The sequence below is a fragment of the Panulirus ornatus genome, chromosome 58 (genome assembly GCF_036320965.1).
Source record: "Panulirus ornatus isolate Po-2019 chromosome 58, ASM3632096v1, whole genome shotgun sequence".
Taxonomy (NCBI): domain Eukaryota; kingdom Metazoa; phylum Arthropoda; class Malacostraca; order Decapoda; family Palinuridae; genus Panulirus; species Panulirus ornatus.
This window is the reverse complement of record NC_092281.1, coordinates 26,643,570-26,665,550: the sequence shown is the minus strand read 5'-3', so window position 1 is coordinate 26,665,550 and position 21,981 is coordinate 26,643,570. Positions and strand designations below refer to the sequence as shown.

The 21,981-nt window shown below is 41.6% G+C and overlaps 1 protein-coding gene across 2 annotated transcripts in view; it reads left to right on the top strand.

Moving 5' to 3' along the window:
* sno (strawberry notch) overlaps positions 1–21,981 on the top strand; it is a 468,152-nt gene that overhangs the window by 353,177 nt on the left and 92,994 nt on the right. For both annotated transcript variants that reach the window (XM_071695604.1, XM_071695603.1), the window contains 2 exons: positions 2,493–2,657; positions 8,911–9,023. In XM_071695604.1, the coding sequence (XP_071551705.1) occupies positions 2,493–2,657; positions 8,911–9,023 (278 nt within the window). The remainder of the gene's footprint in view (positions 1–2,492; positions 2,658–8,910; positions 9,024–21,981) is intronic.

The following is a 21,981-nucleotide window of genomic DNA, read 5'->3' as shown; positions in this document are numbered from 1 at the left end:
GTCAAGAGAAAGGTGCTAGAGGTGAAATAGAGGGCAAATGAGAGTTGGGGTGAGAGAGTATCATTAAATTTTAGGGAGAATAAAAAGATGTTTTGGAAGGAGGTAAATAGGTGCGTAAGACAAGAGAACAAATGGAAGCATCAGTGAAGGGGGCTAATGGGGAGGTGATAGCAAGTAGTAGTGATGTGAGGAGATGGAGTGAGTATTTAGAAGGTTTGTTGAGTGTGTTTGATGATAGAGTGGAAGATATAGGGTGTTTTGGTTGAGGTGGTGTGCAAAGTGAGAGGGCTAGGGAGAATGATTTGGTAAACAGAGAAGAGGTAGCAAAAGCTTTGCGGAAGATGAAAGCCGGCAAGGCAGCGGGGTTGGATGGTATTGCTGTGGAATTTATTAAAAAAGGGGGTGACTGTATTGTTGACTGGTTGGTAAGGTTATTTAATGTATGTATGACTCATGGTAAGGTGCCTGAGAATTGGCGGAATGCATGCATAGTGCCATTGTACAAAGGCAAAGGGGACAAAGGTGAGTGCTCAAATTACAGAGGTATAAGTTTGTTGAGTATTCCTGGTAAATTATATGGGAGGGTATTGATTGAGAGGGTGAAGGCATGTACATAGCATCAGATTGGGGAAGAGCAGTGTGGTTTCAGAAGTGGTAGAGGATGTGTGGATCAGGTGTTTGCTTTGAAGAATGTATGTGAGAAATACTTAGAAAAGCAAATGGATTTGTATGTAGCATTTCTGGATCTGGAGAAGGCATATGATAGAGTTGATAGAGATGCTCTGTGGAAGGTATTAAGAATATATGGTGTGGGAGGCAAGTTATCAGAAGCAGGGAAAAGTTTTTATCAAGAATGTAAGGCATGTGTACGTGTAGGAAGAGAGGAAAGTGATTGGTTCTCAGTAAATGTAGGTTTGCGGCAGGGGTGTGTGATGTCTCCATGGTTGTTTAATTTGTTCATGGATAGGGTTGTAAGGGAGGTGAATGCAAGAGTTTTGGAAAGAGGGGCCAGTATGCAGTCTGTTGTGGATCAAAGAGTATGGAAAGTGAGTCAGTTGTTGTTCGCTGATGATACAGCGCTGGTGGCTGATTCATGTGAGAAACTGCAGAAGCTGGTGACTGAGTTTGGTAAAGTGTGTGAAAGAAGAAAGCTGAGAGTAAATGCGAATAAGAGCAAGGTTATTAGGTACAGTAGGGTTGAGGGCCAAGTCAGTTGGGAGGTAAGTTTGAATGGAGAAAAACTGGAGGAAGTGAAGTGTTTTAGATATCTGGGAGTGGATTTGGCAGCAGATGGAACCATGGAAGCAGAAGTGAATCATAGGTTAGGGGAGGGAGCGAAAATTCTGGGAGCGTTGAAGAATGTGTGGAAGTCAAGAACATTATCTCGGAAAGCAAAAATGGGTATGTTTGAAGGAATAGTGGTTCCAACAATGTTGTATGGTTGCGAGGCATGGTCTATGGATAGAGTTGTGCGCAGAAGGGTGGATGTGCTGGAAATGACATGTTTAAGGACAATATGTTTTGTGAGGTGGTTTGATCGAGTAAGTAATGTAAGGGTAAGAGAAATGTGGGGAAATAAAAAGAGTGTGGTTGAGAGAGCAGAAGAGGGTGTTTTGAAATGGTTTGGTCACATGGAGAGAATGAGTGAGGAAAGATTGACCAAGAGGATATATGTGTCAGAGGTGGAGGGAATGATTAGAAGTGGGAGGCCAAATTGGAGGTGGAAAGATGGAGTGAAAAAGGTTTTGAGTGATCGGGGCCTGAACATGCAGGAGGGTGAAAGGCGTGCAAGGAATAGAGTGAATTAGAATGATGTGGTATACCGGGGTCGACGTGCTGTCAATGGATTGAAGCAGGGCATGTGAAGCGTCTGGGGTAAACCATGGAAAGTTGTGTGGGGCCTGGATGTGGAAAGGGAGGTGTGGTTTCGGTGCATTATTACATGACAGCTAGAGACTGAGTGTGAACGAATGGGGCCTTTGTTGTCTTTTCCTAGCGCTACCTCGCACACATGAAGGGGGAGGGGGTTGTTATTACATGTATGAGGGGTGGCGATGGGAATGAATAAAGGCAGACAGTATGAATTATATACACGTGTATATATGTATATGGCTGTGTGTCTATGTACATGCATATGTTGAGATGTATAGGTATGTATATTTGCGTGTGTGGACGTGTATGTATATACATGTGTATGTGGGTGGGTTGGGCCATTCTTTCGTCTGTTTCCTTGCGCTACCTCGCTAACGCGGGAGACAGCGACAAAGCAAAATATAAAATATAAATATGTATATGTTGAAATGTATAGGTATGTATATGTGCACGTGTAGATGTGTATGTATATACATGTGTATGTGGGTGGATTGGGCCATTCTTTCGTCTGTTTCCTTGCGCTACCTCGCTAACATGGGAGACAGCGACAAAGTATAATTAGTATATAAATAGAATAGATATTTTAAGATTCTTCATTAAATTCAATTGTATTTCAACAGAAAAGGAAAGGTTTATGAATTCAGAAAAGGATATAGCCATCATCTCAGAAGCTGCAAGTTCAGGTATTTCACTACAGAGTGACCGCAGAGTTGCCAACCAGAGAAGAAGAGTACATATAACCCTTGAATTGCCTTGGTCTGCCGACAGAGCCATCCAGCAGTTTGGTTAGTTTCCACATGCCCTTTTTTCCTCAGATTTGTCATTTAAATTCATATGTAGATATTAGATTTTCAAGGAATTCAATAAAGATTTTTCTCCATTTTTTCAGAATTGGGAAATCCATTTAGAATCTGGATATTCAGTTTTGTTTTTCTTACCTGCTCATGTTATAGGTCTGTTCTAAACCTGTTATTTCTCTGTCTTATACCTAAATCCTGAAATTTCTCAAAATGCTCCTTTTCAACCCTTAGAATTCACATTTTTCAGATTATTTACAAAATGTATTTAACTACGATTTCAGAGATATTCATGTAGAAATAAAAGAATCACCTCAGATTTATGGTATATCTCATCCACTACTTTCACTCCAGTAATATGTAGAAGTTTTATTGGTTTTCAGCACTGCACGCAGAAATGTGCCAAATGAGGTGCCACTGCAATTTTTAACACCCAAAAATTGATAATTAATTGTTTTATATAATTTTCTCCACTGTGGGTGGGCTTGATCATTTCTTATTAACAGCAAAACTATAAAAGTTTGCAGAATTACCATTCGCATTAGTCAAACATAGTGTTGCCATGGTCAGGTGGTCACTGGCAACTCTTACTTCACTTTTGCTAGAAACCTTCTCCTACCTCATCTTGGTCAACTTTCATTGCTGAAAGAATTCTGCCTTGTCCATGAGATCACACTCCACATGGTCTTAAGGTGGATCATTATTGTCAAATAATTCAAGATAATCTTCTCTCTTCCTCGAAAACTGTAGAAAGTGTCCTCTCACTTATGTGGATAGGGGGTAACTGACTATGGGGAGAACTTATCATGCACTGCAACTTCAGCCACCAACCAGGCTTGGCGTGTGGCTTTGAAATTGAGGCAAGAAACTCATTAAGTAAATACCTGTCTAGATGAGTCATTCTGCTCCTTTGAATATCCTTTTGGAGATGTTTAAGGGTTAAGCTACTTCTGAAACTTATGGTCAAAAATGTATCTTTAGAAGCATGAAAATCATTAATAAGGTGTAGGCTTGGTCTTTTGAGCATCTTAGAGAGCTTTTACTTGGCAGGGGATAGGGTATTAAACATCATTTGCCTTCCAAAGGGGTGTACCTATGAGGGACTAGCTCATTTGATCTTCATGAGACATAGGAGGCCTGCAGCTCTTCTTCATAAAGGTCTTTATAGCAACCCACCCAGTCTTAGATCATGGCATGGAGGTGAGTGAGCACCAAGCAGCCAGGCCCTTCCATCATTAACTGACAACTTAGTTATGTGTTCCAAGCCTATATCTATCAGGAATCAAGAAATTGTTTTTTGGAAAGGAAAGAGGGAAACTAATTTGATGCTCTCATGGTTTGCCTGTGTAATGTTTTTCATACCTCAGTATACATGTATTCCAACTTCACATAGAGCTCTATGAGCAGAAGAGATCGTACCCAGGTGAAGGGGGAGGTACTTGAAGAAAAACTGAAAAGAAATGAACAAATGAAGGGGAGAAATACAGAAAAGAATAAAATTTTACTGTTAATGAACCAGTTAGTATAGTACTTCAATAAAAGGATGACCAGTGGCCACAGAGACCTTGAGGGCTGTCGTCCTGTTAACACTAGCATTTCTCAAGTTGTTTGATAATTTTGTTTCACTTTCAATGTCATCATTACAATTGGTTTCTTCATGTTGGTGCCATGATGAAAGAATATAATCAATAAAGTACATAAAAGAACTGTAAATCATGAGCATTGTTTTGGTTCACCTCTCCTATCATGGCTCATGCTCACTTGCCTGATGCCACCTCCCTCACCCACTCATTTAAAAAGGTGCCAACTGCATATGAGTGAAATTCATATTTTATATTTATTGAAACTACTGTCAAGAAAATAAAACATACTTTAGTAAAACTAAACATTTTGGCCCATGCAAGGTGAGAGAAGGGTGTTCTGTATAGCCATTGACAATTTGCTTTTAGATTGTCCTCATTTTCTTTTTTCCCTTCACTCCTGACCTATGGAACCTTTTACCTTCTCGTGTCTTCTTGAAAACTGCAATCTGTCCTATTTTAAAAGGTAAGTTTTTTATCTCCTCAGAAACTCACAGACTGCTGTTCCTTCTTTACAACTTTTCCCTCTTTTTTCAGTCAAAGCTTATTTTATTGACTAAAACCTTTATTATTGAGTTATTTATATTTATTATACTTTTGCCGCTGTCTCCTGCATTATTGAGGTAGCGCAAGGAAACAGACAAAAGAATGCCCAACCCACCCACATACACACGTATATACATACATATCCACACATGTGCATATACATAATTATACATTTCAACTTATACATGTATATACATACACAGATATATACATATATATACACATGTACATGATTCATACTTGCTGCCTTTATTCATTCTTGTTGCCACCCTGCCACACATGAAATGACAACCCCCTCCCCCCACACACGTGTGAGGCAGTGCTAGGAAAAGACAACAAAGGCCACATTCGTTCACACTCAGTCTAAAGCTGTCATGTTTAATGCACCAAAACCACAGCTCCCTTTCCACATCCAGGTCCCATAAAACTTACCATGGTTTACTCCAGATGCTTCACATGCCCCGGTTCAATCCATTGACAGCACATCCACCCCAGTATACCACATCATTCCAATTCACTCTATTCATTGCATGCCTTTCACCCTCCAGCATGTTCAGGCTCTGATCGCTCAAAATCTTTTTCATTCCATCACTTCTCCTTCCACCTCCAATATGGTCTCCCACTTCTACTCGTTCCCTCCACCTCTGACACATATATCCTCTTGGTCAGTCTTTCCTCACTCATTCTCTCCATTTGACCAAACCATTTCAATACACCCTCTTTTGCTCTCTCAACCACACTCTTTTTATTACCACACATCTCTCTTAACCTGTCATTACTTACTCTATCAAACCACCTCACACCACATATTGTCCTCAAGCATCTCATCTCCAACACATCCACCCTCCTCCGCACAACCCTATCTATAGCCCATGCCTTGCAACCATATAACATTGTTGGAACCACTGTTCCTTCAAACATACCCATTTTTGCTTTCCAAGATAATGTTCTCGCCTTCCACACATTTTTCAACGCTTCCAGAACTTTCGTACCCTCCCCCACCCTGTGACTCACTTCCGCTTCTATGGTTCCATCGACTGGCAAATCCACTCTCAGATATCTAAAACACTTGACTTCCTCCAGTTTTTCTCCATTCAAACTTACCTCCCAATTGACTTGTCCCTCAACCCTACTGTACCTAATAACCTTGCTCTTATTCACATTTACTCTCAGCTTTCTTTTTTACACACTTTACCAAACTCAGTTCACATTTACTTTCAGCTTTCTTCTTTTACACACTTTACCAAACTCAGTCACCAGCTTCAGCAGTTTCTCTCCTGAATCAGCCACCAGCGCTGTATCATCAGCAAACAACAACTTACTCACTTCCCAAGCTCTTTCATCCACAACAGACTGCATACTTGCCCCTCTTTCCAAAACTCTTGCATTCACCTCCCTAACAACCCCATCCATAAACAAATTAAACAACCATGGAGACATCACACACCCCTGCCACAAACCAACATTCTTTGAGAACCATTCACTTCCCTCTCCGTACTCATACACATACCTTACATCCTCAATAAAAACTTTTCACTGCTTCTAGCAACTTGTCTCCCACTCCATATATTCTTAATACCTTCCACAGAGCATCTCTATCAACTCTGTCATATACCTCCTCCAGGTCCATAAATGCTACATACAAATCCATTTATTTTTCTAAGTACGTCTCGCATACATTCTTCAAAGCAAACACCTGATCCACACATCCTTCTGAAACCACACTGCTCTTCCCCAATCTGATGCTCTGTACATGTCTTCACCCTCTCAATCAATACCCTCCCATATGATTTCCCACGAATACTCAACAAACTTATACCTCTGTAATTTGAACACTCACCTTTATCCCCATAGCCTTTGTACAATGTTACTATGCATGCATTCTGCCAATCCTCAGGCACTTCACCATGAACCATACATACATTGAATATCTTCACCAACCAGTCAACAACACAGTCACCCCCTTTTTTGATAAATTCCACTGCAGTGCCATCCAAACCCACCAGTTTTCATCTTCTGCAAAGCTTTCACTACCTTTTCTCTGTTTACCAAATCATTCTCCCTGACCTTCTCACTTTGCACACCACCTTGACCAAAATGCCCTATATCTGCCACTCTATCATGTAACACATTCAACAAACCTTCAAAATACTCATTCCATCTCCTTCTCACATCACCACTACTTGTTATTACCTCCCCATTAACCCCCTTCAAAGATGTACCCATATGTTCTCTTGTATTACACACTTCGTTTACCTCCTTCCAAAACATCTTTTTATTCTCCCTAAAATTTAATGATACTCTCTCACCCCAACTCTCATTTGCCCTATTTTTCACCTCTTGCATCTTTATTGTTAAATGCATATGTATGTAAGAAAGTGAACTGACCTTACTCTTTCAAGAGGTAATTACTTATTCGTAATTACAGATTCATGCTGACCTTGAGGGAGGTTTTCACTTGTAGGGCCCTATTTCAGGAATATTATGAGTCACAATAAAAAAAAGTTCAACTTCTTTATTACCATATAAAACAAGGCTCGTTTATGTTGGGATATCATATATCTGGCACCATGGTACAATCTTTATAAATTAGCTAGCATGCTTTCTTGCCTCAGTTACCTTGTGGTATTGACATGCAGCTTTCGCTTGCTGACCTTGTGTTTAGTGATATTATCACTGTTCTGGGTCATATATTTCCTCTGCCAGTACTTTACCATGGGTCCTAAAAGTTGCCTTGGGAGAGAGAGAGAGGGGGGGGGCTAATTTATGCTTGAATGCAAGAAATATGTGTCTACAAGCATGATTTCAAGATTTACTGGCAGAGACAAACCCAGCATCCAGACAGTTGTTTGGGTTTCTTTCATGTGTCATCCCTTCCTTAGAAGCTGGATCTGGTCAGCCTAGAAAATAAGGTAACTGATGATGTAATAGGTCCATATGGGTTTTTCAACACTTTATGCTTTGTCAGGTTATCAATTGACTTCCTGGCCTTCGTAGGTCAACCAGACCTAGCTTTACAGGGAAGGATGACATTAGAAGGAAGCCCAAACAAGTGTCTGGATGTTTGACTCAGCCCTCCCAGGATATCTTGAAATCTTGCTTGTAGAGAAATTTTCTTGATTCCAAGCAAGAAGAATTTTTTTTTTCCTTGAATAACTTCTTCCATCCCATGGATAGTTCCTGATAGAGTAAGAAGTCAAGGATAGCTGGCAGAAGTTCCATCCATCCACTGCATGTACCATGGGGTAACTAAGGCTGTAGATTATGTCATCTGACTTCAAAGACTTACCATGTTGTTGGACATACAATATTCCTCTTGTAAGCATGTGATAGGATTTCTTCAGCATATAAAACCTGGTGCATCACCATATTTTAAACAACAATTTTTTCCAGACACTGTTCACCTTTCCAATTTTTTTTATGCTTTTTGCATTAACTAGTTAGTCTTCAGTCATTTTATTCCATTCATCCACCACACTTATGGAATAAGATTACCTCCTCACATATTTTTGATGGTTTTTTGTTTAACTTCACATGATGTCCTCTGTTCTATCTCTATATCTCTTAAGAACTGTTAACAGTGTATGTCATTGATCTATTTTGAGAACTTAATGGCTGTGATCATGTCACCCCTCATTCTTCTCTGTTCCAAGGTGGGCATATCTAATGCCCCTAATCTTTCCATGTAACTCAGCTCTCTTAATTCTAGTATCATCTTTTTTACTCTTCTCTAGACCTCTCTTAATTCTTTGTGCTTCTTTTGGTGCATTGACCAAACTTGAGAAGCTTTTGGCCTCATGTGGGATTTGAACAGCTTGTTGAATGTTTCCTTATGTATCATGTGAATAGTTTGCTGAATATTTCTTTATCCATGAAAGCTACTCTTATATTTGTGTGGAGAAGACTGTATGAGTTGATAGACTGACTGCTACTGTCATTTGTAAGCAGTGGTACATTGCTGTAACGGCATAGAGGATAATGTATAATTTTTCTTTACAAGTGGCTTTTTAATGCTATTTCAATTTTTAGCTTTTTTAAATGCCATCTATTGAAATTGAATCTTTGATTATATCTTAATTTATAACTCTACAGAATTTGTCCTTTGCTTGTTTCAGGTCGAACACACAGAAGTAACCAAGTTAATGCACCTGAGTATGTGTTCCTTATCTCTGAACTTGCAGGGGAACGACGTTTTGCTTCAATTGTGGCTAAAAGATTAGAGAGTTTGGTAAGGTGCAACATATTTTGTAGTAGTTCTTTATATTACGTGGTGGTTATTGTAGAATTCCAGTACAGTATATAGTGAACACTTCCAAGGTGGGGAACTTTTTAATGGACCTGCGGCTTTTAGGATTTTTCATGCTTTCACTTATACGTACATTGTATAAATGCATTCTCTTTGGTATAGTATGTATATGATTGTTATGTGGTGAGTGTTAGAGGTTGTTTCTTTCCTGTTAGATATCAATGAAAATGTTAAATCTGGTGGCTAAAAATGGATTGGTGATTCTGTATCCTTTACTTTCCCTTCCATAGAAATTCATTCATATGCTATAGAATAGTTCAGCAGTTTAACCGCATTACCTTATGGCAGGTATAGCATAGAGCAGTGTTGTCCAAACTGGGATATGTGTACCCATGGGGTATGCAGCATTACAAAGGGGTACGTGAGAATAATGTGGGTGAAAGGAAAGATTGGTATTGTGAAATATGCATATGTGTATATGTGCCTTTGAATATGAAGACTGTATGAGGTAAGGATGAAATGAAGCTTTTCTGGAGGAATTTGAATGACTGTATAAACAGTTTTGAGAATGAGGGAATCATGGTTGTAATGGGTGATATAAGTGTGACAGTGGGATGTGATGGAATTGGTGAGATAGTTGGTAAATGGGGAGTAAATGAGAATGGAAGCTATCTTGTGGATATTTGTGCTGAGAGGGGTTTATTCCTTGCGAACACCTTTTTTCAACACAGGATAATCCATAGATAGACATGGATAAGGAATGATGGAAGAGAAGCACAAAAGATTTTGGTTGACTATGTGGCAGTGAATGAAAGATTGAGAAAGGCTGTGCTGAATGCTAGAGTTGTGAGAGGATTCTTTGGAGACTGACCATTTCACAGTTCTTGTGGGGATAAGGATCAGGGAGAAGCGCACGTATAGTGTAAGGAAGAATGGAGAGGTGTTGGCAAGTGATAAGATGAATCAGGAAAAATACAGGGAGGAGTGTGAAAGGAAGGAAACTAAAAGCCTTGATGGAAATGCAATGAATGTAGGAATGCAGTCATGTGTGAATGAGTTGTTTAAAATGTTTAGAGAAACACCAGTAAAGGTTGTAGAATCAGTAGTTGGATACAAGGTAGTGAGATACAGGAATAAAAAGGGCAGTGCATGGTGGACAGAAGAGATTAGAAATGCTATGGAAGAGAAGAAAATGGCATATGATTGATTTCTCACTAGGAATGTACCCTTGGAAGTTCAGCAGAGGAGGAGGGAAGAATACAAAATATGTAAGTGGAAAGTTAAGAAGCTGAAAGAGGAAAGTAGAGAAAGAGTAGATGAAGATTTTGGAAGGAATTTAAATGAAAAGTTTTGGGATAATAAGAAGCTATACTGGAAGCAGTTGAAAAAGGAGAGGTGGATGTAAGTGTGGAAATGTTGATGTGAGAAGTAAGGAAGGGGAATTGCTGAATCAAAAGGAGGAAGTGTAAGGAAGATGGAAAGAGTATTTTGAAGAACTGTTGAATTTGGGAGGAGTATGGATGAGGGAAGGAAGAGGATTCAAATGCAGGGACCTGTAGCAAGGAGGTAAGAAGGACAATAATGAATCTGAAGGTAGGAAAGGCACCTGGAATGGATGGGATTGCAGCTGAAATGCTTAATTATGGAGGAGAAAGTGTGATAGAGTGGATGCATCTTGTATGTTATTTAGCATGGAAACAGAAGGTTGTGCCTGAGGATTGGGTGCAAAGGATGTGTTTAGGAATTATAGGGAAGTCTGTTAAGTTTACCAGGTAAAGTGTATGCAAGAATATTAATTGACAAAGTGATGGAAGTGACTGAATGCAGAATAAGTGAAGAGCAAGGGGTTTCAGGAAAGGGGATGTGTGTATCAGAATTTTGTAATAAAGATGACTGTAGAAAAGTATTTAGCGAAAGGTAAGAAGTTGTATGCAGCTTTTATGGATCTGGAGAAAGCGTATGACAGAGTCAAGTGGAAGGCTTTGTGGGATGTGTTAAGGATATATGATGTAGGTGGAAAACTGTTGAATGGTGTAAAAGCCTTCTGTGCAGGAGCAAATAAGTGTGTAAGTGTGGATGGAAAGCTGAGAGAAAGTTTTGTGATACATGTAGGTGTGAGGTAGGGCTGTGTGATGTTACCATGTCAAAGGCCCAGATTAAGGTGTGTGAGAAGAAAGGAGAGATAGGTTTTATGTTTGAGGAAAGAAACCCGGATGTTCTGGCTCTGAGTGAAACGAAGCTCAAGGGTAAAGGGGAAGAGTGGTTTGGGAAAATCTTGGGGGTAAATTCAGGGATTGATGAGAGGACAAGAGCTAAGGAAGGCTTAGCACTACTCTTGAAGCAGGAGTTGTGGGAATATGTGATAGAGTGTAAGAAAGTAAATTCTAGATTGATGGTAAAAATGAAAGTGGATAGAGAGAGACAGGTGATTTATTGGTGCCATAACACCTGGTCATGAGAAGAAAGATCATGAAAGGCAAGTGTCTGGGAAGCAGCTGAGTGAGTGTCAGTAGCTTTGATGCATGAGACCGGGTATATAGTGATGGGTGATTTGAATAAATGTGAAGGTAAGTAATTTGGCAGTTGAGGGTATAATTGGTGTACATGGGATGTTCAGTGTTGTAAATGGAAATGGTGAGAGATTGTGGATGTATGTGCTGAAAAAGGACTGGTGATTGGGAATACCTGGTTTTATAAGATATACATAAGTATATGCGTGTGAGTAGGAGAGATGGTCAGAGGGCGTTCTTGGATTATGTGTTAATTGAAGAAGATAGTGGTGAGAGTAATTGGGCTTGGAAAGGAGACTTGTGTGAGGAAGCACCAGGAGAGTTTGAGTGTAGAATGGCAAAAGGTAAGAGGAGATGACATGAGAGGAGTGGGTGAGGAATTGGATGTATTTAGGGAAGCAGTGATGGCTTGCTCAACAGATGCATGTGGCATGAGAAAGGTTGGAGGTGGGCAGAGTAGAAAGGGTAGTGAATGGTGGGATGAAGAAGTAAGATTGTTAGTGAAAGAGAAGAGAGAGGTGTTTGGACGATTTTTGATAAGTAGTGCAAATGACTGGGAGATATATAAAAAAAAGCTGCAGGATGTCAAGAGAAAAGTGCAAGAGGTGGAAAAAGAGGGCAAATGAGAGTTGGGGTGAGAGAGTATCATTAAATTTCAGGGAAAATAAAAAGATGTTTTGGAGGGAAGTAAATAATGTGTATAGAACAAGAGAACAAATTGGAACATCGGTGAAGGGGGCAAATGGGGAGGTAATAATGGGTAGTGATGAAGTGAGAAGGAGATGGGGTGAGTATTTTGAAGGTTTCTTGAATGTATATGATGATAGAGTGATAGATGTAGGTTGTTTTGGTCAGGGTGGTGTGCAAAGTGAGAGGGTCAGGGAGAATGGTTTGGTAAACAAAGAAGAGGTAGTGAAAGCTTTGCGGAAGGTGAAAGCTAGCATGGCAGCTGGTTAGGATAGTATTGCTGTTGAATTTATTAAAAAAGTGGGTGACTGTGTTGTTGGTTGGTTGGTAAGGATATTCAATGTATGTGTGGATCATGATGAAGTGCCTGAGAATTGGCAGAATGCCATTGTACAAATGCAAAGGGGATAAAGGTCAGTGTTCAAATTACAGAGGCATAAGTTTGTTGAGTATTTGTCGGAAATTATATGGGAGGGTATTGATTGAGAGGATGAAGGCATGTACAGGGCATCATATTGTGGAATAGCAGTTTGGTTTCTGAAGTGTTAGAGGATGTGTGGATCAGGTGTTCCCTACATACATTCTTTGAAGAATGTATGTAGGGAATACTCAGAAAAACAGATGGATTTGTATGTAGCATTTATGTATCTGGAGAAGGTATATGATAGGGTTGATGGAGATGCTTTGTGGAAGCTTTAAGAATATATGGTGTGGGAGGTAAGTTGCTAGAAGCAGTGAAAAGTTTTTACCACAGATGTAAGGCATGTGTACGAGTAGGAAAAGAGGAAAGTGATTGGCTCCCAGTAAATGTTGGTTTATGACAGGAATGCGTGAAGTCTCCATAGCTGTTTAATTTGTTTATGGATGAGGTTGTTAGGAAGGTGAATGCAAGAGTTTTGGAGAGAGGAGTTGGTATGCAGTCTGTTGTGGATGAGAGGGCTTGGGAAGTGAGTCAATTGTTGTTCACTGATGATACAGTGCTGGTGGCTGATTCGTGTGAGAAACTGTTGAGGTTGGTTGGTGACTGAGTTTGTTAAAGTGTGTGAAAGGAGAAAGCTGAGAGTAAATGTGAATAAGAGCAAGGTTATTAGGTTCAGTATGGTTAAGGGAGGTAAGTTTGAATGGAAAAAAACTGGAAGTGAAGTGTTTTAGATATTTAGGAGTGGACTTATCAGTGGATGGAACTATGGAAGTGGAAGTGAGTCACAGGGTAGGGGAGGGGGCGAAGATTGTGAGAGGGTTGAAGAATATGTTGAAGGTGAGAACGTTATCTCAGAGAGCAAAAATGGGTATGTTTGAAAGAATAGTTGTTCCAACATTGTTATATGGTTGCGAGGCATGGACTATAGATAGGGTTGTGTGGAGGAGGGTGGATGTGTTGGAAATGAAATGTTTGAGGACAATATGTGGTGTGAGGTGGGTTGATCGAGTAAGCAATGAAAGGGTAAGAGATATGTGTGGTAATAAGAGTGTGGTTGAGAGAGCAGAAGAGGGTGTGTTGAAATGGTTTGGATACATGGAGGGAATGAGTGAGGAAAGATTGACAAAGATGATATATGTGTCAGAGGTGCTTGCATAGTGCCATTGTACAAAGGCAAAGGAGACAAAGGTCAGTGCTCAAATTACAGAGGTATAAGTTTGTTGAGTATTCCTGGGAAATTATATGGGATGGTATTGATTGAGAGGGTGAAGGCATGTACAGAGCATGAGATTAGGGAAGAGCAATGTGGTTTCAAAAGTGGTAGAGGATGTGTGGATCAGGTGTTTGCTTTGAAGAACGTATGTGAGAAATACTTAGAAAAGCTAATGGATTTCTATGTAGCATTTATGGATCTGGTGAGGGCATATGATAGAGTTGATAGAGATGCTCTGTGGAAGGTATTAAGAATATATGGTGTGGGAGGCAAGTTGTTAGAAGCAGGGAAAAGTTTTTATTGAGGATGTAAGGCATGTGTACATGTAGGAAGAGAGGAAAGTGATTGGTTCTCAGTGAGTGTAGGTTTGCAGCAGGGGTGTGTGATGACTCCATGGTTGTTTGATTTGTTTATGGATGGGGTTGTTAGGGAGGTGAATGCAGGAGTTTTGGAAAGAGGGGCAAGTATGCAGTCTGTTGTGAATGAGAGAGCTTGGGAAGTGAGTCAGTTGTTGTTCGCTGATGGTACAGCACTGATGGCTGATTCATGTAAGAAACTGCAGAAGCTGGTGACTGAGTTTGGTAAAGTGTGTGAAAGAAGAAAGCTGAGAGTAGATGTGAATAAGAGCAAGGTTATTAGGTACAGTAGGGTTGAGGGTCAAGTCAGTTGGGAGGTAAGTTTGAATGGAGAAAAACTGGAGGAAGTGAAGTGTTTTAGATATCTGGAAGTGGATTTAGCAACGGATGGAACCATGGAAGCGGAAGTGAATCATAGGGTGGGGGAGGGGGGTGAAAATTCTGGAAGCCTTGAAGAATGTGTGGAAGTCGAGAACATTATCTCGGAAAGCAAAAATGGGTATGTTTGAAGGAATAGTGGTTCCAACAATGTTGTATGGTTGCGAGGCGTGGGCTATGGATAGAGTTGTGCGCAGGAGGGTGGATGTGCTGGAAATGAGACGTTTGAGGACAATATGTGGTGTGAGGTGGTTTGATCGAGTAAGTAATAATAGGGTAAGAGAGATGTGTGGTAATGAAAAGAGTGTGGTTGAGAGAGCAGAAGAGGATGTTTTGAAATGGTTTGGTCACATGGAGAGAATGAGTGAGGAAAGATTGACCAAGAGGATATATGTGTCGGAGGTGGAGGGAACGATTAGAAGTGGGAGACCAAATTGGAGGTGGAGAGATGGAGTGAAAAAGATTTTGAGTGATTGGGACCTGAACATGCAGGAGGGTGAAAGGAGGGCAAGGAATAGACTGAATTGGAACGATGTGGCATACCGAGGTTGACGTGCTGTCAGTGGATTGAACCAGGGCATGTGAAGCGTCTGGGGTAAACCATGGAAAGTTGTGTGGTGCCTGGATGTGGAAAGGGAGCTGTGGTTTCGGTGCATTATTACATGACAGCTAGAGACTGAGTGTGATTGAATGGGGCCTTTGGTGTCTTTCCTGTCTCACCATGAATCATGCATACATTAAATAACCTTACCAACCAGTCAACAATACAGTCACCTCCTTTTTTAATAAATTCCACTGCAATACCATCCAAACCTGCTGCTTTGCCGGCTTCCATCTTCCGTAAAGATTTTACTACCTCTTCTCTGTTTACCAAATCATTTTCCCTAACCCTCTCGCTTTGCACACCACCGCGACCAAAACACCCTATATCTGCCCCTCTATCATCAAACACATTCAACAAACCTTCAAAATACTCTCTCCATCTCCTTCTCACATCACCACTACTTGTTATCACCTCCCCATTTGCCCCCTTCACTGAAGTTGCCATTTGCTCCATTGTCTTACGCACTTTATTTACCTCCTTCCAGAACATCTTTTTATTCTCCCTGAAATTTAATGATACTCTCTCACCCCAACTCTCATTTGCTCTCTTTTTCACCTCTTGCACCTTTCTCTTGACCTCCTGCCTCTTTCTTTTATACCTCTCCCACTCATTTGCATTTTTTCCCTGCAAAAATCGTTCAAATGCCTCTCTCTTCTCTTTCACTAATAATCTTACTTCTTCATCCACCACTCACTACCTTTTCTAATCAACCCACCTCCCACGCTTCTCATGCCACAAGCATCTTTGGCGCAAGCCATCACTGCTTCCCTAAATACATCCCCTTCCTCCCCTACTCATAGGGTGGGGGAGGGGGCGAAAATTCTGGGGGCCTTGAAAAATGTGTGGAAGTCGAGAACATTATCTCGGAAAGCAAAAATGGGTATGTTTGAAGGAATAGTGGTTCCAACAATGTTGTATGGTTGCGAGGCGTGGGCTATGGATAGAGTTGTGCGCAGGAGGATGGATGTGCTGGAAATGAGATGTTTGAGGACAATGTGTGGTGTGAGCTGGTTTGATCGAGTGAGTAACGTAAGGGTAAGAGAGATGTGTGGAAATAAAAAGAGCGTGGTTGAGAGAGCAGAAGAGGGTGTTTTGAAGTGGTTTGGGCACATGGAGAGAATGAGTGAGGAAAGATTGACCAAGAGGATATATGTGTCGGAGGTGGAGGGAACGAGGAGAAGAGGGAGACCAAATTGGAGGTGGAAAGATGGAGTGAAAAAGATTTTGTGTGATCGGGGCCTGAACATGCAGGAGGGTGAAAGGAGGGCAAGGAATAGAGTAAATTGGAGCGATGTGGTATACCGGGGTTGACGTGCTGTCAGTGGATTGAATCAAGGCATGTGAAGCGTCTGGGGTAAACCATGGAAAGCTGTGTAGGTGTGTATATTTGCGTGTGTGGACGTATGTATATACATGTGTATGGGGGGGGGGTTGGGCCATTCCATTTCCTTGCGCTACCTCGCAAATGCGGGAGACAGCGACAAAGTATAATAAAAAAAAAAAAATAATATATATATTTTCACATCTTGGTTACATCCACACACATTTAGGAGAGATAGGTAGTATGTTTGAGGAAAGGAACCTGGATGTTTTGGCTCTGAGTGAAACGAAGCTCAAGGGTAAAGGGGAAGAGTGGTTTGGGAATGTCTTGGGAGTAAAGTCAGGGGTTAGTCAGAGGACAAGAGCAAGGGAAGGAGTAGCAGTACTCCTGAAACAGGAGTTGTGGAAGTATGTGATAGAATGTAAGAAAGTAAATTCTCGATTAATATGGGTAAAACTGAAAGGTGATGGATAGAGATGGGTGATTATTGGTGCATATGCACCTGGGCATGAGAAGAGAGATCATGAGAGGCAAGTGTTTTGGGAGCAGCTGAATGAGTGTGTTAGTGGTTTTGATGCACGAGACCGGGTTATAGTGTAGGGTGATTTGAATGCAAAGGTGAGTAATGTGGCAGTTGAGGGAATAATTGGTATACATGGGGTGTTCAGTGTTGTAAATGGAAATGGTGAAGAGCTTGTAGATTTATGTGCTGAAAAAGGACTGATGATTGGGAATACCTGTTTTAAAAAGCGAGATATACATAAGTATACTTATGTAAGTAGGAGAGATGGCCAGAGAGCGTTATTGGATTACGTGTTAATTGACAGGCGCGCGAAAGAGAGACTTTTGGATGTTAATGTGCTGAGAGGTGCAACTGGAGGGATGTCTGATCATTATCTTGTGGAGGCTAAGGTGAAGATTTGTATGGGTTTTCAGAAAAGAAGAGTGATTGTTGGGGTGAAGAGGGTGGTGAGAGTAAGTGAGCTTGGGAAGGAGACTTGTGTGAGGAATACCAAGAGAGACTGAGTACAGAATGGAAAAAGGTGAGAACAATGGAAGTAAGGGGAGTGGGGGAGGAATGGGATGTATTTAGGGAATCAGTGATGGATTGCGCAAAAGATGCTTGTGGCATGAGAAGAGTGGGAGGTGGGTTGATTAGAAAGGGTTGTGAGTGGTGGGATGAAGAAGTAAGAGTATTAGTGAAAGAGAAGAGAGAGGCATTTGGACGATTTTTGCAGGGAAAAAATGCAATTGAGTGGGAGACGTATAAAAGAAAGAGACAGGAGGTCAAGAGAAAGGTGCAAGAGGTGAAAAAAAGGGCAAATGAGAGTTGGGGTGAGAGAGTATCATTAAATTTTAGGGAGAATAAAAAGATGTTCTGGAAGGAGGTAAATGGGGTGCGTAAGACAAGGGAGCAAATGGGAACTTCAGTGAAGGGCGCAAATGGGGAGGTGATAACAAGTAGTGGTGATATGAGAAGGAGATGGAGTGAGTATTTTGAAAGTTTGTTGAATGTGTTTGATGATAGAGTGGCAGATATAGGGTGTTTTGGTTGAGGTGGTGTGCAAAGTGCGAGGGTTAGGGAAAATTATTTGGTAAACAGAGAAGAGGTAGTAAAAGCTTTGCGGAAGATGAAAGCTGGCAAGGCAGCAGGTTTGGATGGTATTGCAGTGGAATTTATTAAAAAAGGGGGTGACTGTATTGTTGACTGGTTGGTAAGGTTATTTAATGTATGTATGACTCATGGTGAGGTGCCTGAGGATTGGCGGAATGCTTGCATAGTGCCATTGTACAAAGGCATAGGGGATAAGAGTGAGTGCTCAAATTACAGAGGTATAAGTTTGTTGAGTATTCCTGGTAAATTATATGGGAGGGTATTGATTGAGAGGGTGAAGGCATGTACAGAGCATCAGATTGGGGAAGAGCAGTGTGGTTTCAGAAGTGGTAGAGGATGTGTGGATCAGGTGTTTGCTTTGAAGAATGTATGTGAGAAATACTTAGAAAAGCAAATGGATTTGTATGTAGCATTTATGGATCTGGAGAAGGCATATGATAGAGTTGATAGAGATGCTCTGTGGAAGGTATTAAGAATATATGGTGTGGGAGGAAAGTTGTTAGAAGCAGTGAAAAGTTTTTATCGAGGATGTAAGGCATGTGTACGTGTAGGAAGAGAGGAAAGTGATTGGTTCTCAGTGAATGTAGGTTTGCGGCAGGGGTGTGTGATGTCTCCATGGGTGTTTAATTTGTTTATGGGAGGGGTTGTTAGGGAGGTAAATGCAAGAGTTTTGGAAAGAGGGGCAAGTATGAAGTCTGTTGGGGATGAGAGAGCTTGGGAAGTGAGTCAGTTGTTGTTCGCTGATGATACAGCGCTGGTGGCTGATTCATGTGAGAAACTGCAGAAGCTGGTGACTGAGTTTGGTAAAGTGTGTGAAAGAAGAAAGCTGAGAGTAGATGTGAATAAGAGCAAGGTTATTAGGTACAGTAGGGTTGAGGGTCAAGTCAGTTGGGAGGTAAGTTTGAATGGAGAAAAACTGGAGGAAGTGAAGTGTTTTAGATATCTGGGAGTGGATCTGGCAGCGGATGGAACCATGGAAGCGGAAGTGAATCATAGGGTGGGGGAGGGGGCGAAAATTCTGGGGGCCTTGAAGAATGTGTGGAAGTCGAGAACATTATCTCGGAAAGCAAAAATGGGTATGTTTGAAGGAATAGTGGTTCCAACAATGTTGTATGGTTGCGAGGCGTGGGCTATGGATAGAGTTGTGCGCAGGAGGATGGATGTGCTGGAAATGAGATGTTTGAGGACAATGTGTGGTGTGAGGTGGTTTGATCGAGTAAGTAACGTAAGGGTAAGAGAGATGTGTGGAAATAAAAGAGCGTGGTTGAGAGAGCAGAAGAGGGTGTTTTGAAGTGGTTTGGGCACATGGAGGGGATGAGTGAGGAAAGATTGACCAAGAGGATATATGTGTCGGAGGTGGAGGGAACAAGGAGAAGAGGGAGACCAAATTGGACGTGGAAAGATGGAGTGAAAAAGATTTTGTGTGATCGGGGCCTGAACATGCAGGAGGGTGAAAGGAGGGCAAGGAATAGAGTGAATTGGAGGGATGTGGTATACCGGGGTTGACGTGCTGTCAGTGGATTGAATCAAGGCATGTGAAGCGTCTGGGGTAAACCATTGAAAGCTGTGTAGGTATGTATATTTGCGTGTGTGGACGTATGTATATACATGTGTATGGGGGGGGGTTGGGCCATTCCATTTCCTTGCGCTACCTCGCAAACGCGGGAGACAGCGACAAAGTATAATAAAAATAAAAATAAGTTTGTTGAGTATTCCTGGCAAATTATATGGGAGGGTATTGATTGAGAGGGTGAAGGCATGTACAGAGCATCAGATTGGGGAAGAGGAGTGTGGTTTCAGAAGTGGTAGAGGATGTGTGGATCAGGTATTTGCTTTGAAGAATGTATGTGAGAAATACTTAGAAAAGCAAATGGATTTGTATGTAGCATTTATGGATCTGGAGAAGGCATATGATAGAGTTGATAGAGATGCTCTGTGGAAGTTATTAAGAATATATGGTGTGGGAGGCAAGTTGTTAGAAGCAGTGAAAAGTTTTTATCGAGGATGTAAGGCATGTGTACGTGTAGGAAGAGAGGAAAGTGATTGGTTCTCAGTGAATGTAGCTTTGCGGCAGGGGTGTGTGATGTCTCCATGGTTGTTTAATTTGTTTATGGATGGGGTTGTTAGGGAGGTGAATGCAAGAGTTTTGGAAAGAGGGGCAAGTATGAAGTCTGTTGGAGATGAGAGAGCTTGGGAAGTGAGTCAGTTGTTGTTCGCTGATGATACAGCGCTGGTGGCTGATTCATGTGAGAAGCTGCAGAAGCTGGTGACTGAGTTTGGTAAAGTGTGTGAAAGAAGAAAGTTAAGAGTAAATGTGAATAAGAGCAAGGTTATTAGGTACAGTAGGGTTGAGGGTCAAGTCAATTGGGAGGTGAGTGTGAATGGAGAAAAACTGGAGGAAGTGAAGTGTTTTAGATATCTGGGAGTGGATCTGGCAGCGGATGGAACCATGGAAGCGGAAGTGGATCATAGGGTGGGGGAGGGGGCGAAAATTCTGGGAGCCTTGAAGAATGTGTGGAAGTCGAGAACATTATCTCGGAAAGCAAAAATGGGTATGTTTGAAGGAATAGTGGTTCCAACAATGTTGTATGGTTGCGAGGCGTGGGCTATGGATAGAGTTGTGCGCAGGAGGATGGATGTGCTGGAAATGACATGTTTGAGGACAATGTGTGGTGTGAGGTGGTTTGATCGAGTAAGTAACGTAAGGGTAAGAGAGATGTGTGGAAATAAAAAGAGCGTGGTTGAGAGAGCAGAAGAGGGTGTATTGAAATGGTTTGGTCACATGGAGAGAATGAGTGAGGAAAGATTGACCAAGAGGATATATGTGTCGGAGGTGGAGGGAACGAGGAGAAGAGCGAGACCAAATTGGAGGTGGAAAGATGGAGTGAAAAAGATTTTGTGTGATCAGGGCCTGAACATGCAGGAGGGTGAAAGGAGGGCAAGGAATAGAGTGAATTGGATTGATGTGGTATACCGGGGTTGACATGCTGTCAGAGGATTGAATCAAGGCATGTGAAGCGTCTGGGGTAAACCATGGAGGGCTGTGTAGGTATGTATATTTGCGTGTGTGGACGTATGTATATACATGTGTATGGGGGTGGGTTGGGCCATTTCTTTCGTCTGTTTCCTTGCGCTAACTCGCAAACGTGGGAGACAGCGACAAAGCAAAAAAAAATATATTTTTTATTTTGCTTTGTTGCTGTCTCCCGCGTTAGCGAGGTAGCGCAAGGAAACAGACGAAAGAATGGCCCAACCCGCCCACATACACATGTATAACATACACATCCACTCACGCAAATATACATACCTATACATCTCAATGTACATATATATATATACACAGACATATACATATATACACATGTACATAATTCATACTGTCTGCCTTTATTTGTTCCCATCGCCACCTCGCCACACATGGAATAACAACCCCCTCCCCGCTCATGTGTGCGAGGTAGCGCTAGGAAAAGTCACCAAAGGCCCCATTCGTTCACACTCAGTCTCTAGCTGTCATGTAATAATGCACCGAAACCACAGCTCCCTTTCCACGTCCAGGCCCCACACACTTTCCATGGTTTACCCCAGACGCTTCACATGCCCTGGTTCAATCCATTGACAGCACGTCGACCCCGGTATACCACATCGTTCCAATTCACTCTATTCCTTGCACGCCTTTCACCCTCCTGCATGTTCAGGCCCTAATCACTCAAAATCTTTTTCACTCCATCTCTCCACCTCCAATTTGGTCTCCCACTCCTCCTCGTTCCCTTCACCTCTGACACATATATCCTCTTGGTCAACCTTTCCTCACTCATTCTCTCCATGTGACCAAACC